Source organism: Bombus huntii, chromosome 11, assembly GCF_024542735.1.
Source record: "Bombus huntii isolate Logan2020A chromosome 11, iyBomHunt1.1, whole genome shotgun sequence".
Taxonomy (NCBI): Eukaryota; Metazoa; Arthropoda; class Insecta; order Hymenoptera; family Apidae; genus Bombus; species Bombus huntii.
Window position 1 is genome coordinate 1,603,137 of NC_066248.1, and position 18,344 is coordinate 1,621,480.

Consider the following 18,344-nt stretch of genomic DNA (forward strand, 5'->3'; position numbering starts at 1 on the left):
TAAACGACAATCTTACCGTTTAATCATCAGCCAACTAGAGGACACAATTAATTACAGACAGCAATTCGTCGTCAGGATGGCTGGTTGTTAACCACGTCCGACACAGGGAACGTGGAAATTTTACGACGCTACTCTGGTATCGTTAACACGGCTTTCCTACGTGCAACGTGCAACGTAACGGTCTGTTCCTCTTCTCACCCGCTACGAGCTACGATTTAGCATAATTGCAATTTAACACTTGTCCTGAGAGAGACTTCCACTTAGCCGCAATTCGCCACGCTCGTCTTGCTCGTCGTTGGCCGCGCGACTTAAAACTTTCCGCATTTGCATGAGACCGATATCCCACTGATACGATTAGAATTTACCGCATCAGAAAACGTTACCACGCTTCCGCGTTTCCAACCGGCTGCGAACCGGCTCACGTTTAATTCCCACGCGTGCAATTCACAACTGGTCATTTTTCATCCGTTTTCTCGATCGATCGATCGGTTTCCAATGCATTTTCGTTCCAGTGTCGTAATTGTCGAAATTTTCGCGCGATCAATTAACGCGGCTGAAGATTACACGCTCGCGAAGAACGCGATCAAAAATTTGGAGATAATAGGAGATAATAATATAGCATTTTTCTATCGCCATCTTCCCTTTTCACACTAACTCGGAAAAGAGACTAGATACGCATCGCGTATCGCGCTAAATTTTCCGCATAATACCACCGTATATACGAAATTCATATTAATCGCGGTCAGTCGTATTAGGTACGTATTTTATTCGGCGCACAAACAAAGTCATCGTACTAATTAATTTCATATTTCGCCTATAACGGATCGCTTTTCATTCATGGTTTAGCGTAAACGCGGTTACTAATAATTACCCGATGGTATCAATTGCGATGTCACGTTACACAAACACCGTATTGTTAATTTATATTCGAAATTTGGACGACGAATATGTACGCCCCATCGGGAGAAGGTATAACGCCGCTATTTATGCTAAATCATTCACGAAGTCCCCTGTAGAATCCGAAACGTTCATATCGCTTAATTTAAATCGCATTGTTAATGAACGATGCTCGCCATGAACGCGGGCGCGCGTTAAATCGCACCAAAACCGTAACACTTCCATTTTCTCTGTTACTATCCTAGAGTAAAATATAATTTGCTTTAAACGCGACCCAATAGCGCGCTCGTTTAAATTTAAGAGACATTGCGATTCCCTGTATATTGCGCGTATGCATTCTCGTTTATTCTACTTATTTCAAGTTTTCATTTATCCTACTACTTCCCATATGCTTCGTATTTAAATTATTTCCGTGCTGCTGTTTTCTACGCGAAATGCCGCATCATCCGCATTATTCATTTAAGAAGCTCTGCGAATTATACTTAATTATTTAGGATTTATAACGTGCTTCTTTAATCGCGTTATCTAGATTCGACAAACTTAATTAGTTTGTAACGGCAAAGTGCTATTTGAAACACTTAGGCTCCTTTATGTGGAACAGTAACGAGAGCCAGAAATTTAGTGCCATAAGTTAACTGGAACAATTTATTTTAATTCACTTTTTACAGTGCATTAGACGAAGGTAATTTCAAGCATAAAGAAGGTAACGAAACTAGTATCAAGACTTTATCAATGAGATATTGTGCAAATTACACCTTTTAAAAATCAATTAAGAAATTAATACGAAAATTAAAAAAAATATATTACTTATATTATATAATATATACATGTTGTTATTTCTATACTCAAAGGTAGGATCACAATAGTTATTATTTCATTGAATGGATAAATCTATCTTCTGAGCCGAAAAAATCTTTATTGCACGCGCTTAGAAAAACTAGGAATAAAAACAAAAAAAGCATCTTAAGCCTATCGATTAAATCTATCGATTGTGACTAGGATTATCTTCTAGTTACTATTTCTTATAACTAACGCATCCGCATATGGATGGCGAGCACGAACTCGCGTTGTCATTTTCAACAATACATATGTATGTAGATATATTAAAATGTACCAATACATACCGTTTCAAATGAGAAATTTTTCACGCGAAAGAAAAATAAAATTTGTTACTTGTGTTGCTCGGTTCCACATATCATACGTATTGTGCATAGTCAAGAAACGCTGCTACAGACTAGACGATATATTATCGTTTTTTGCTTTGCGCCGAACTTGCGTTTCACGACAGCAAAAGGATTAACTTAGTGATTTATTATGTCCCTCACAGAATTTTACGATAAAGAACAGCGTCACATGTCTATGACTCGTATGGAGAGATTTAACCAAAGTCTTGGTCCGACCGCAAAATACGGATCCGTAAGTCAATACTTTCCTGTTAGATTTTAATTAAAACGTCCTGAAGCAACCGTTTTACGTTTTATCCGGCATCCATTTCGATCTACCATCAACCGTATAACTAATTACTTGCTATGGCTATACTAAACGCTTCTCCGCTTCAAACATCGAGCAAATTTATTAAAGTGATATCCGTCATTGCAAATACAGCTACTAAATAATCGAGCGCCAATGCAACGTGCTTTGATGGAAATTACCAAATAGTATGACAAAAATCGCTGATGTATGCTACCTATGGATCACGAGAATTTCGAAATTCAATCACTCTTTAGAATTCTCCGAAAATATAAAAATTTAGCGAATATCGACGTTTAATTGAAATTCGCGTAGAGCATCAAAGCGCTTGTAAATTTTAATTCCGACATTAATGTAACTTGAAAGTAACTTTAAAAAATATAAAAAGTTACAGATTGATACTAGTGTTAATTAAATTCTAGGAAGAAAGTTTACACGTTCGTAAAGTTAAATACAACTAAAATATGTAATAGTTTAAAAAGTTGCAAACGAATATAATAATATCGATTAGAGCTTCTTTCAAAGAGAATCGAAATGATTATAAATTTTAATATACCTCAAGTACCTTCGAAAGAAACAAAAGTTACAAATAAACAAAAATCGATGTTTCAATTCTGGCTTACAGATTCTGATACAATTAAAATATTTTATCTATTACAAAGACATGTAAAGATATTCGGTCTCTACGCCTGTACAAACATGTTCCATTTAGTTCGAGTTGCAGTTCGCAAATATTTGTTACCAAGAGTCTGATGAATTTTTCTACGTATTTAAATACACTGTACGTTGTTTCTTGAGAAAATAAAGCGTAGAAACAAAGGCGCGAAAGCGCTTGTTAATTAATCAAACCTCGACAAGCCGGAATCCCTTCGTGAAACACACGATAGAAACGCGACCCCAGATCCAACCGCGTTTCTCTCTTCATAATGCAAAGCGACCAGGCTATCCACTTGCACCGGCGTTCCAATAAATATGGTTAACCTGTTCCGCTATCTGCGCTCGAATCTTGCTCTCCATTATACTTACTTTAACCCGGGCCGTTTGTTCGGATCACTTTGCGGTTTTCACGCAACGCAGCGCGATTTAAGGCGAGGATTCAGCTTGTACACCGACCTGACACCGCCGTTCTTCGGCACAAAGATGTTCGTTTCATTACGTAATCACGAATGAACAAGGATGTTAAAGTTTCTTGAAGATTTGAGAAAATATAGAGGAAATGGTAACGGTGGAAGAAAAATTTGTTCGATAAATGAAAATCGAGAGGTAGATGAAAATTGAAATATTTAAAGATCCGAAAGTATAGACCAAGTATAAACGAGGTATGAATTCGAATAATAAGCTAACGCATTTGATTTTATTTAATTGAAAATTCCATTTGAATTTTAAATTGCTCCCCTTCCATGAATTATTGAAGGGAAATTTATGGATATTCCATTCTATTGTACGCGTCACTTGTTCGTGTCATTGTCTCGTGTAAAGTGAAAATCAATGTAAAGAGAAAATAAATGAACGACCGAAAAAAAAACAAAAAAAGATCGAAGACGATAAATCGCTATTGTGTTTAAATTTTATTTTGACAGCATGAGAAGTTGACTGGAGAATTTTTATATTTATTAAAGGACGCGAAGAATTTTTTTGAAAAAGTCTCGGTAAAATGTTTTTCTCGGATGTTGTACATTACATCGAACGTTCTTCTGTGTAGAATGTTTCACGTTGAAATAACAATAATCTCAGCTCCCATGTGCGTAATTAAAATAGATTTAAAAGAGTAGCTACGCGATCGGTTTTTCTTATTATTATATAATAAAATAACTTCTCGTGGAACGGAAGGAAACAGGGGAAAGCAGAAAATGAGAAAATCTAAATTTACCGAAACGTAATTCACCTAGTCAAGAATCATAAATGCGAAACCAAGCGATAAAGTACGGTAAACTGATCCGGTTTTTTTCCAATCGCGATATTCGCGTGGGTGTGGAAAATGTCGTCGACAGCCGACCTTCCCGACGAGTTCCACGTCATGGCAAAATTTTTTCGGGTCGATTTATGCGAGCCGTGGCCAAAAATGGAACGCACTGTGGCTGGTAACGTCGATTGGAAATTTATTACGAATCGAAATCACGATACGTTTGTACTTTCTACGTTCGTGCGACACGTATGATACGAGGAAAAACTGATAAACTCACTGGAGCTTTTTTTCCTCTGCCCACAGCGTGGCGGTTAATTAGCACTTTTGTCCTCGCTAAGGTGAAATTTCGTCTTTTCGTGATTTACACGTAGCCGCGGTTCACGTTAACACGAATCACGTAGATTTAACGATTATTGCTGTACTCGTTTACATTCGTCTTATACTTACAGTTGAAATTATCGATTGCTCTGTTGCCGTGTGAATCAATCGACACATACGTATAGCTATTATAGTGGTGCTACGTATAGCTATTATAGAACGTGCCATTTTTCTAACGACTTCATTCATATTCGTTCAGCGATCGTAAAATTGGTCAATCTTCGTTCCTTGCGACTTTCATAAAGCTTCGCAACATTAAGAACTTTAGAAAGTTTCCAAGACTTCGATACTGTCAACTTCGAAAGACCTCAACTTCTCACAGTTTCGGCAGGCATCAAATTTATTCGAAATGTTTCGAGCAAGTTGGAAGAAGGAAAATGTTTAAGAGGATTAGACAAATTACTTGATAGACGCAAATTTCCCCTTTGGCTACCTACAGCATACGATGAACTTTGTTCTAACCCGTCAACACGAGATCTTCTAACGTTAAATTAGAAATATATTTTAAAATATATCGTATCTTTCAGATATTCGGGAATAAATCTCGACACGAATGGTCGCCAATTAGCAACCGACTAAATTACAAACTGCACGGATTAAGTCACGAAATCAGCATCCACGTATTTATCAATTTTTGTCGAATATCAAAGAAGCGACGCTCTTTTCAACGAATTTTGCTTTAAAATAAAAAACTAACGGGAGCAAAATTTACGTATCGTATGAAAAATAAAAACAATTTGATCCGTACGAAACGATCGGTTGGCTAAAATGTGTTATTAATAATTCACGAATATCTTCCATTCCAAACGTTTACTAATCTTTGTTCAATCATCGTGGCTGTTAAAACATATATGGACGATCGTACGATTGCGCGTGAAAAATCTTTTCACGCGCAATAATAAAAATATTTTACTCCTGATTGCTCGTATATTTTCTACCTACCAAGCTTTCAAGTGGAATTAACTAAAAAAATACGAATAAAAACAGACACTGCATATCAATATCTCCTGAACTTTAGAATTCGTTTTACCATCCAAACGAAAGTCGTATATCTTGAAACTCCTTTCTGTCTTTTATTTTATATTGTACCGAAAAAAACGCCAAAGGGCGTATTTTCGAAGCAGTTAGGTCCTAAATCCTAAAAAGTTTCCAAAAAATCTCCAAATACTCTCATAAGCCATTGTAGAAAATTATTATCCGCAATACAAAGAAGGTATGTTCACGAATATCTTCAGATAATACAATCTGTTGAGATATGTATAATTTTCTGCGCTGGACTTGATTAAATGCGTAGTAGAGATGCGAGTTGTATGCGAGTGTCGGTGTGTGGAGGTGTGTGTGTGCGCGGCGTCTCGAAAACAGATGTAAACTAGTCAGTCGGTTAACAGTCGGGTATGGAAGAAAGTGGTGAGACGCGTGCAAGTGTGTATCGATGAATATATAAGAAATCGTCCATGAAATAAATATATTACTATTTTAATATGAATCCTCAGTGTAAATTTAGTGTTCCTATAACATTATTTCGGCTTCAAAGATCCACAATTCTCAACACAATCAAATCAAAGTACAGGAAAGTGGATAACTTTATATTAATTTAATAACTAAAGAACAATTTTTATTTCTCCCTTAAATCTCTTCCGAACCCTTCAACAGGTTGCTGGATTATACAAAAAAAAAAAAAACGTTCACTGGAACATAAACTCGTTTCTCGATCGTTAGCAGAGACGGGATTGAGAACTCGCGAGAAGAAAATTATAGAATCGTTGCCGTTGGGCAACAATCGTCGCGTAGCGCATTCGCTGTTGTTCCACGCCAAATAAAGCTCATAATACGGCGAAATGTAGCTACGCCGCTTCAACTAATCTGCTAACGGGACAAATTTGCCACCCTCGTGAAAAACGAGCCATTATTCGAAATTTAGTCGCCCGTAATATAATGTAGATACGGCCATCAAATATGCTAACAAAATACATTACACGTTATAAATTTTCACGTATCCGCGACTAGGTGGTTGTTCGGCAGCGGGAAAACGCGTATACCAAAAAGCCAATAATGGAATAATCATTGCGGGATATACCACCCTTGTGTATGAAAGCGGCGTCGAAAATGGTAATCAGTTTTTGCGTTATCATCATCTACGATCGTTTGTTACTAAACAAGTATCATTTTTTAAATTGTCCAATAAATTCCGTACAACTGTCCCCTATCGCGGAAATTACATCTTAATTCTTAACTCGATTCTTTGCGTAATTCTCCAAGGTTTTGTCGATTGACACTATTTACGAATCTATCTTTTCTTACCTTGTTAAAACATTTGATTTCCTATATTTTCTAAAATATTTGCGGTGAGATTTAAACAAAACGACTGTCAGTGACGAGAGCATATTTTAGTATCTTCCCTTATGTTACATACACAACGTATGTTATTCCCATAAATGGGTCAAGACGAAAAGTAAAAATATTTTATACTATCTATTTAAATGCCAAGCATTTTATTTTTCTCGGTTATACGAGGAAAATATTCTTCACGGTCGAAGTACAGCAGGAAAAAAGTCTGTATTTCAGCTTAAAGGGGAAAGATTAAACTTCACTAGGTAGCAGCATTACGGAACGAGCAAAGAAAGCAAAGCTTGCTACGTTGTTCAAATTCACAGTGCTTTCTGCCCTTTCTTACCTTTAATATCACAAAAGATTCACGATTTACCCTAATTGCCTTAACCGCTCTTTATTTACGAAGTAGAAAATAGTTGTAAACGCGGAACGGTAAACTTCAATTGCGAATTCATTGTTTATTTTAAAAAATACTTGAAGAGGTCCTCGTTGGAAGTTACACAGGCCAGGTGAAACCCGATGAATTTTCAACAATCTTTCTCACTGCGTTAGGAAATTCGTAGAACGAGAACTTTCAAAATCGTAGACGGAAAGTTCAATGTTTGAAGATGAAACGAGATTTTCCAGACTAAGAAAACACACGCCAAACTTCCAACAATGAATTCAGCGATTGTTGTTTTGCTTCCTCGTTGCGTACAATATCACGCAGCCAAGTAATTTTCTCCTTAACGCGTTTCTTTTATTCGGCAGGTTACACATTTTGCTTTAATTGCTATTAAAATACAGTTTTTCTTGATACTTCTGCTTTCTATGCTTCTTGTATTTTTATATAATATTTTCTCACTGTACAGCGACAGTCAAAACTCGGCAATCCAATTTGTTCTATAGTTTCGATATTTAACGTTTCAAAATATCTCCATACTGTTTCCACAACAGATTCAGTTTGAGCAATAAGAAGAGCAAGTTAAACAATTTTATGACAAAAAGAGGCCAACGATAATTAAATTTGTAACGGTTTTATGTCACAAACGATGGTATAACGTTAGAAATAAAAAGTCACTGGTGAAATTAAAGTGAAATAATACTTTGTCCAATATTAGAGAGAAAATTCCACGAACTGTGAAGTTGAAAATTTACTATGCTTCGTATATATCATTATACTTTGTGAGCAATTTCAGAAACAATCTACGAAGAAATTAGTCGTAAATCGAATTATTTTTGACAAGAATCGTTATAAGTTATAGGACCTTTTAACTTCAAATTAGAAGCTTCGTGAAGCAATCAAGGAATTCCCAATTTTTAGCACGGCAAAGTAGAATGCGATTAATAAAGGTATTTCTCTTTGTATTATTAACTTAGCTACGGTTCTCGAATTTTTATATCTCAATTATGTTCACGTTCCAATAGACAGAGATACTTTAACTAATACTTCTACTAGCGTTAAAAATATCCTACTTTCTATCATACGTGAAATCTCGAACAGCGAGAAACAAAGAAAGAAAGACGAAGATCGTCGTTTACCTTTTTCATCAAGCTAGAAAAATATCTTATTCAACATCGTCATTTACACGTTTCTAGGTCGTAACAACTCTTCCTTGGCCCTTCTCCTCTCTTCCCAAAATCACGGAAAAACCCTTATATCTTCGTAAAAGTAGAGTCGTGCCATAAACGCGTGTATCTCTCAGAAATCCCATTTGCCCTCGAAACATCATAAATTCGCCAGTAGCAACCGTCACGATTCCGATTGCGGTCTAGTTTCCACGACGAAACGAAATTTCCTAGATGCACGACTGATTGGACACGAAACAACGAGCAGTCGGTCCATAGTATATACGATATAACGTAAACGTTGCCGTGGCTCCTCATGAAAAGTTACGGGAACGTGACCAATTGGCTCGCTCCTTAAGCACACGTGCAGAGTAATTTGCCGAGCAAACATTATGCGATTGCAAATTCTACGTGGACACGCTGAGCTACATTGGTGTCAGCCAAGGAATTGAATAGGGTATCGTGGCATAGTCGATAAATTTGCAACCGAGAACGGAATTCTAAACCGGAATTCTAAGAGCGGTGGAAACCGACTATTGGTCCGCGACGCGACAGCGCCAAAGCAGTTGGACGTTTCGAACCGCCTCGTAGAAAGATTTCTGGCTGTGTGTTATCGCCATCACGTTCTGCACCTTTCGACCGTAATCGTGGAATTGGCCGAAACGGTAAAGTAACAATTGTGACGTGACGTTAGAGTCGGATCTTTCACGTAAAATACAAATGAGAAAAACGAGCGATATTTAGATCGAAGAAGAAAGTTCTTGGATAAAAATTTCGTCCGACGTCTATTTTCCAAGTTACGGGCAATTTAGTTTTAAGCTGGAAGCGCACTGATAGCTGCGTACAAAATGCAATAGAATTTCGATGTTTAATTTCGTTTGTTTTCTCCAGAGTGAGAAACACGAAATGTGGTTGAAATAGAGGGAACTTTTATACGACTACGAAGCACAACTGTTCTCCGTATTACGGCTATATTTAACGGAATACAAAGAAAAATACTAGCTTTTTCGATGAAGCTGATGATTTCCTTTGACCATTCGCTTCATGAAAAATCCTATTTTCAACTGTGCCATTAAGCTTTGAATTCACTTTAACAGGCAGTATTTAGATGGCCTACAGTTTCACCGAATAACGTGGCTTATGTATTGCTTTTAAATGCAAAACAAGCTTTTTGCCTAATTTATAAAGGAAGTTTCGTGAACGAAACTATCGTAGTATTCGTAACCCCATCTGAAATTTTCTTAACAGCCCTCGTTCGTATATATTTTACGGATATTCGAAACTCGCCTTATCTTTTAAAATTAAAAAGACAGCCTGTTTAATAATCTTATGAGAAGGCATCAACCTTTCTCATAAAATTACCGATAAAAACCTATCGCTAAAAGATTTCATACACAAGTGTAACGTTGCAACATTCCAATTTTTCTAAAATAACATGTTATTTAAAAATGACTACTTTTAGTTCTATGTTGACCCTCCAATTCCTATTCCCAACCTTCATTCAGCAACGTTGCGTTCATTTTCACTTCTACTCTTTCGACCATGTCTCTACTTTTTGGTCGGTGAAATTCAGGAATCGATCGTTCCTAAATCAGCGTGTAGAGACGATACGATGTAGAACACAATAGCCGTCGTCCCTGTGTTCGCATAAGAAAATACGATTGCACGTTCTAAGTTAAATTTTCCTCGATTCGTGTTTATCCTGTTTTACGGTAGATTCGATTTTGCGCAATTGTCCGATATTTTCGAATCGCAGTGCGCAGACGTGGCGCACGAGCCACCAGGTAAAAGTGTCGAAAGCATAGTGCAACGAAATTCAATGATCTACTCACCAGAATTCGGCTGGCCGTTGCTGTTGGGTCTCGCGGATGGTGCACCGTCCCTGGCTTCCACTTCCAATGCGTACGCGCCCTGCTTTTCACGATCGAACATCACCTTCGTGAAGATATCGCCAGTTTCTCTGTTGATCTCGAAGTAATCCTTTCCCTCGTTCCTGTCGCTGTCCACCACATAATACGTCACCTGAAAGAGAAACAACGTGATTCACTTGATTAGAGGCTGAATCGAATTAATGGCGAAAATGTAGTTTAACCCTACTGCGTTCTTTTACCCGTTTTGAAACAAATTATATTTTCCCAAGGCTATGGTTACAGCGAATGTGTATTCTGAGCAATCGTTCTGCCGAACGAAATACCTGAAAACCGAATGTATACACTCATAAAGATCTTTTCTGAACATATATATATAACTGTAACGATAGTTGGTCAAAATACGAAACAACTATAACCATAACTTACCATAAAGAAATATCTGAAGTTTGAACGAGAAATGAAAAAGTTGAAGGATCTGCTGCAATAAGGATGCAACTAGATTTTCCAGTAATTCGAAGTAACCAACAAACGAGGACTCAAAATCTAATAAAGTCAGGTCACTTTATCAAGTATCCTACAAGTTTACGATCAACTAATACTCGTGGTAATAAACTTCTGCATTTTTGAACGTAAAACTTTTGACCATAGAATCTATACCTTTCTTCCTTTTCCAATAAGTACAAATTTAAATACTGCAGCTCCTTATCGTCGCAATATTTTCGATCGTCGTTTATATGCATGGTTTCTCGTTTAAATCGCATGTTGACGTGTACCTGGTATGTGGATTGTTGTTAATTTTTCGTAAAGACGCAACTGCTTCACATTATTTAGAATATTTGATAGGAATTTTAAGAAAATTTACTCAAAAAATAGCTCCTGACTTCCGTTAACCTTTCCTCTAGAAATATTACAATAACTGAAATGGCGCGCGTTCCGATGCCCCCTATCGGAGGCTTCCATGAAATACCACTCTTTTCGTCCTTATCGATTTATTCCTTCTTTATCGATCTACTCCTCTTTCAGCGATCTAATCCTTTTTTACCAATCCACTTCGTTTCACTTTTTATCGATTGCTCGTAAATTAAATCGAAAATGACCATTTTATGACATAAAAACGTTCGCAAATTTATGGAAGCTGATATCGTAGGTTATAAACCATCGGTACGTATTTTTCAAATTTCCATAAACGAATAAATTTCGAGGGTTCCATCGACTCCACCTTATCAGTTGTGGATTAAACATCTTGAAATTTTACAAATCCTTTTCGTTTTGTCTCGAGTGAAATACAACAATTTCAGCATTATATCAGGGTTAATTACGTTAGGTAAGTACGTAAATTGCGATGTAATAATTGAAATTCAAATTTTCTGAGAATTTAGTTGAAATATGCTATTCAAAGGTTCCATTTATTTCTATTCACCACTGTGCGATTTGTCGATATTGTATAATGTACACGATTTGTTGTTAAAATTTGTAAATCTAAAGCGATTCGAATATTTGAAAGATTAAATAGTTGAAATTTTGAAATTTGAAAATATTTAAAGCTTGATAGCTTTTATTTGAAAAAATACGGGGACGTATGATAAAACATATATAGATAAAATAGATCCATACCGTTCAAAAATACGAAAAATTTGTCAAAATGTATCGCATGATATTCGCGTGTGTAATCGTCTAAAAGCTTATACGTATTATGATTTTATTATTGGATGCACATTGATTTTGCGCAAAGCACACGCTATGTTCCACATAAAGTATGTTTACAAATGCAACGAAAACTTCGATAATCTAAAAACTGATTGAAATTCTCACAAAAGCAAATATTAATATAATACACGTCTAAGTACACGTATAATCGTAATATATCCTTAAAGTTTCCAATAAACAGAAACTTTCAAACCGATAATTTTCAAGCTAGAACGTTCTGCGTTCCGGATACCAGGACTTTTTCTCTACCCGCCCACTCGTGCTCGTTTTATTCGGTAGGAGAAGTAACTCCGAACATTCGTGACATTCCTCGAAATTTAAACAAAAAAGGGAGAACAAAATTAGAGAGAAGGAAAAAAGAGAAATATCCAATTCTAGAGACTTCATAGAGTTCGCTCGTAAACGAAAATCCATCGAAGGACGCATAGAAGCGTATTACGAAAATGTTTGCGCGAAGAAAAAACAGAAATCAGCGCCGAGAATCAAGAAATCAGCGTGCCTGCACGACTGCTTGTAAATCGAGAAAAGACAAATAAAAAATCACGATCACAGTGAAATCGCGTAGCGTTTCCAATGGAAAGAAGTAGAAGAAAAGCTTGATTTTAGATAAGAGTAAGGCGAACAAAATGAAATTTGAAGCGACGAAGCGACGATAATATCAGCAAAGACATCAATTAAATTAATTAACTGGCTGGATTGAATTAATAACGCGTATACTATTAATAATCACGAGGATAATTGATGACATTAACGGTTGTACTTCCTGTGTACAGGAAAACTTAGCTCCGAACAGATAATTATAATTAGTTCATTTGCGCGATCGGTCGCACAATGCTGGTTTATATTTTGGTCAACCGATATTCCTTCGAAATATTTATCCGTTTACATTCAATTTCACGCAAGCGATCATTTTTAAGTAGATTATAGCTATTCGTGAAATTCTATATCTTTATGAACATAATTCAGACAATGGTGTTTAAGCAGAAATTTATTTCGCATGCCAAATATTGTAAGTCCTTTACTTGCAATATTTCATATATTTCTGCATTATTTGTCACGAGTAAATAATTTAATAATAGTAAAACGAGTAAATAATAAAATAATATGATAATGTGGTACGTAAACATATTTAGTCAGAAACAAGAGTACGTATTTCGCTTCACATTCGCTTCACACAAGGATTAAATCAAGCAACGAGTCGTACGAGAAGAATTTTACTTTTCGCCCATTTCTGTTAAAATAAATATTTCATGCGGCCATAAAATATATGAGACCGGTTTACTAATATGTACCATAGAAAGGGAGAGGAAAGTAAAAGAGAGAAACAGAGAAACAGAGAGAGAGAGAGAGAGAGAGAGAGATTGTGATTTTTGATTAAATTTAACATCGAAAGATTTCTTCATTTTTAACGATAAACAATACCACTTTATAAAAGGTAAACTATACGAAAAATCAAGGTGTGTATGAATAAGAAAAAAAGGAAATAAGAGACTCTTTCGTTTTGTGCTCTCCAAACTCTGCTTATAGTTTGGTAAAAGTTAACGAGCTCCGGCTATCAAGTTAAAATACCTAAGCAAAAAGATGCTATTTAGCTTTTTCAACCTTGTCTCGTGGCTTTTTTTAAAGAAAGGTAAGCTTGAAAGCTTTTGTGGAAAGATGTTTTTTGCTCATCTAGACGTCGTTACGAGAATGGTACGAAAACCAAAAATTGTTATAAACAAGACGTAAAGGTCTCTCGATATTTATAACTACGCTTATAATACTTTAGCAGTATTAAAATTATTGGGAAAATTTTTACAACTCAAATCGCTTATCGTTGAAAGTCCAAAAAAACTTCAAAATTTCTTTTGCTAAATTACATACATATATATATGTATATATATATACAGCTAAGGTACATACTAATACAGGAAAAGTTCTACAAGTAAATTTCACATTGTCATATTCCATGTAAAATAATTGTAAAACTGCAATAATTCTCGTTCGTATAAGAGAAGAAAAATCTATCAACGCATTAACGTTTTTATAAAACTACGTTCTTCCACGATTAGTATAATCCCACGATTAATTATAGTGATTATAATTATAAACATCAACGTGGAAAGGAAAGTTTCTTATATCGTTTTCGACTAAACGTACGTAAACGTACGTATAAACATTCGACAAACGATAACAGCGATGAATGAATATTAATTGTCGCATATCTGCGCAAGGAGTCATAAACATTTGCGCGTAACACGTTACTTGTAACGATACGGCGCAGCGCGACATTTTAAATTATACCAACGGCGGTGTTCCTGCGATTAAATTTGATTACGGTATTTTGCAGTATAACGGCATTACACGGCGAACAAAGTTACACGGTATTTCCATCAGAACCGCGACTTCGACAAACACAATTTCACTGTGTGAAATTAACAAAGTTTCGGCCGGAATAATATATCCGTTTATTCGATCGCTGCCACGATATTTATTTGAAAGAACTGAATTATTCTTGCACGGTCCTATCGATTCTCACGACGTTTAACACTGAAGTATTTCTCCAGAATTATATCGAACGCTATTTGTTACGGGATGAAGATGTCGAGCATTCGACAAACGAGCATTGCAATTGAAAAACATGTAACGCATTTTACTTGCGCGCGCTACGTTATCGCTTACCTCTATCACTAACATTAAGTTATACTAAAGTCAACCGATGATTTTTATTTAATATCTACCCCATGTAACGTTTCAAACGTAATAAATCCGTGCTTATATTGATATAACATTTTATTATACATATATGTAAATATATGTAATATGTATACGAAGGGTACTGAATGTTCGATATAAATTTTATTAATATCAGCTATGTACATCAACGTTGAATATTCGATACGAAATGTCCTTACTTTTCAGCCACTGGTTTAAATGAAATACTACAAAAATATTCGATCTCAAGTACGTAACTATATTTTATTTCATATCTCGATAAATCCCTTACGTTTAAATTGGAAATGAAATAAATCAAACGTAATATAATTTAACGTAGAATGAAATACTATCATTCGCGACCCCTGCTAAATTTTGAATAGTTTTCAACATCGTATTTGAATAACGACTTTTATTGTCTCGTTGTAATTAAAGCGGCATTGCAAAGAAAAAGTATGTCTGCTCTTTCTCTCTCTCATTGAAAATTCCTTCTAATTGTAAATGAACGACGTTCCATGATCGATCAGTCACACATCCTTCAGTGAATATAAATTTTCACGTTATAATTTAATCCATTAATTTCTCACGTAAGAGGCTCGCACTCTTTCGAGTGAATTTTTATGATAAAAATATAACGTAATTTAAGAATTTTCTCACTTACGAACAATAAACGTGGAACGAACAGTATCTACGCGGAAGGACGACAAGCGACTAATTCGACAGTTCGAAGAAACTATTGATTTCGCGTGTGCCTATGTTTCCCTTGTCCTACAGTTCGTTCGACCGCGAGGAAAGTTACAGACCCGAGGCTATTTTGTTATGCTATTGAATATTTATGTTGTTGAACAATGGTAAATGTCAGAAACCTTGGTACTTCAGCTTTGTTGACATCGACCTTGTTCGCTTTCAAACAAACTGCACACTCCCTATATGTATGTTACGGAAAATGATGTGCGGAACTTGTATTACGTGTGTTATATACGAAAGTTTCTGAAATTTCGTCAACGGTATAGCGTGACATAACTATTACGATTGACTTTGACGATTTTTAATAATAAATATTTTTTTCGAATTGTTTTTTGAAAATACCGATATAATCGCGCGAGTTGTGTCTCGTTACAAAGTTAGGTAAAATTCAAAATGTTTCAGATAACGCGCGTAATATATTCATAAAAAGTTTCTACGTACAAATGTTCGAATACTTTCGTGAGCCACGATATCTCGTATAAAGTTATCAGATTGTAGATAAACGAATAATTTCGTAATAATCGATGTTGAGATAGCTGTATATTTCTAAGTATTTAATATATAGACGATTGAATATTATACATAAATTCGGAACATAGAGCATACGGTAGACAGAGCGTGTAATTGAAGCCTGAGACTAGTCCGAAAACTAGCCACGAGAGTTGCTCGATAGTTGAGTAATATCGATTCGATGATGAGAACTTGCTGATGAAAGTAATATTGATATTAATATTGATAGAACTTTCTCATACACAAAAGGTTAATCATATTAAAGATAGAAAAAGTAGAAATGGAAATATAAAATTTCAATTTCACGTCTATGAATTTAATTGAAAACTCTCAACGTTTGCAAATGTGAAAACAGAAGATTACAAATGAAAAAGGGAATATAAGAATCGCTTATCTGCTTCGTCTCTTAACTACTTACAGACACACACATGTACGTATATTAACGCTTTGTATCGTTCCTTAAAAAACTTATTGAATATTCCTAACGAACCCCATAAAGGAAGAAAAATACGAATAACTATCGATATCCCATAAAATCGCACGATTCTTCATCATCGATAATTTCGAAAATATTCATGAAAATCGATTTAAATGGAATGCATCGTGGACATTTCGTTAACTTCGTTAGGATAAAGCAAAGAAATTGCATGTTCAAACAGATTATAAATCGTGACAGTTGAACAAGAACGAAGTAGGATTATCGGTCGATTAAATTAACCACTGGACATCGTCGGTATGAAAAATTATTAACATTTGTCTAATTCATCGTCGATAAGTACGCGTAGTATTTTTTAAACGAATGAATCGTTACGTTGCAATCACTGGACGTGTCTAACGTTAGATGACGTAAAGAAATATCTCGAGTATTAAGAAAAACGGACATTTGTGACGTCTGCTCACCTGATTGTTCGGGAAAGTGCCATCCTTATCAATCGCGTTGACTTGAGTAACCTTACTGCCAACTGGTTCACCCTCGAGTACAGTTTCTTGCTCACGTTCGGTGAACAAAGGTATTTCGTCGTTAACGTCTTCCAGGACAATATAGACGGTTGCTTCAGAAGCGAGTTGTTGAGCGCCATTGTTCTGTAGAAGAGGATTATCCTTATCTTACGTGTACCTTGCGTTTTCTACTTGATTCGCCGATTCGTTTACTGTCCTTGCAATTCGAAAATAGAGATAGAAATACTAGTATTTTCTCGACTTGCTTTAATTAAAGATTTGTAAACATTAATACCTCCACATATCGATTATTTTTTAGAAAATAGATCTAAGAGTATTTCTATTGACAAGATACAGTACACGAGTACTGTATTTTTCATGGTGAAAGAATAAGTCTTGCAATATCTTTGTGCTCGACGAACGAGTATTAGTTCGAAAATTAGAGATACTCGATTTTCAAAGGATAAAGTAACTTGAACGAGCATTCTAAAATTTGAACAATTCTAAAGGGAGCGCTTTAATTAAAAATATTTCACGCTTTCGATAATATTCATGATCATTTCCAGGTACGAACAATCGTTTTAACGAAAATTTCCCCGCGTTTCATCGTTTTCGATGAATTTTCGTTAAAACAGGTCAAGCAAATGGAACAGAGAAGAAAAGTGATCTCGCTGACTGAATGGCCGTTCCCATAGAAATGACGAGGAGCATATTTTATCTTTGCAGAGAAAGTTATTACCGTAGAAATACAAGGTGCGGATACTCGACAGAGCTGTACAGCTGAAATAGAAATAATATCGCGATTGGTAAGCGGATTTTCGAGTTGCTCCGTTGCCAGTTTCTAAATGGATTAAAGAACACCGGTTATTTAACCAAGGAGATTATATTCTATGGTCACTCGACAATTTCGAGGAGGAATACACTGGCTGTGAAAATTAACCGCGTTCAATGTCGTATCATTCGAGCCTTGAAATACGCAAAGCCACGGGTTCCTATGTAGGTTGGGACTGTAGAGCAAGCGCGATTCAATTATAGTCGTCTTCCTTATATTTTTCGCGTTTTATGTCTTTTTCAGTGGCTTTCTTTGAAACATAACAGATATGAGAAATAAAACTCCCGAGGCGCGTAAAATAAAAATTAGTAAAATCGAAGTGTTTGAACGAATGCTTTTTTGCAAAATATTCTCGTGTAATTAAGAATAATGGAGATGAGAGCTCGAGTGTTTGATCAAAATTTGGAAAGCATATATTTTTCGACGAATGTTGTAAACATCGTTATAGTCGAAGTATATCAGTCGGTTATTCTCAATCAGTTTCGGCTTTGTAATTATTATAACCGATCGATAG

The 18,344-nt window shown here is 35.7% G+C and overlaps 1 protein-coding gene across 1 annotated transcript in view; it reads right to left on the reverse strand.

Moving 5' to 3' along the window:
• LOC126871049 (neural-cadherin-like) overlaps positions 1-18,344 on the reverse strand; it is a 189,455-nt gene that overhangs the window by 104,015 nt on the left and 67,096 nt on the right. Inside the window, exons 15-16 of the mRNA XM_050629410.1 lie at positions 16,960-17,142; positions 10,363-10,552 (exon numbers count right to left, since the gene is read on the reverse strand). Coding sequence (XP_050485367.1) covers positions 10,363-10,552; positions 16,960-17,142 — 373 coding nt within the window. The remainder of the gene's footprint in view (positions 1-10,362; positions 10,553-16,959; positions 17,143-18,344) is intronic.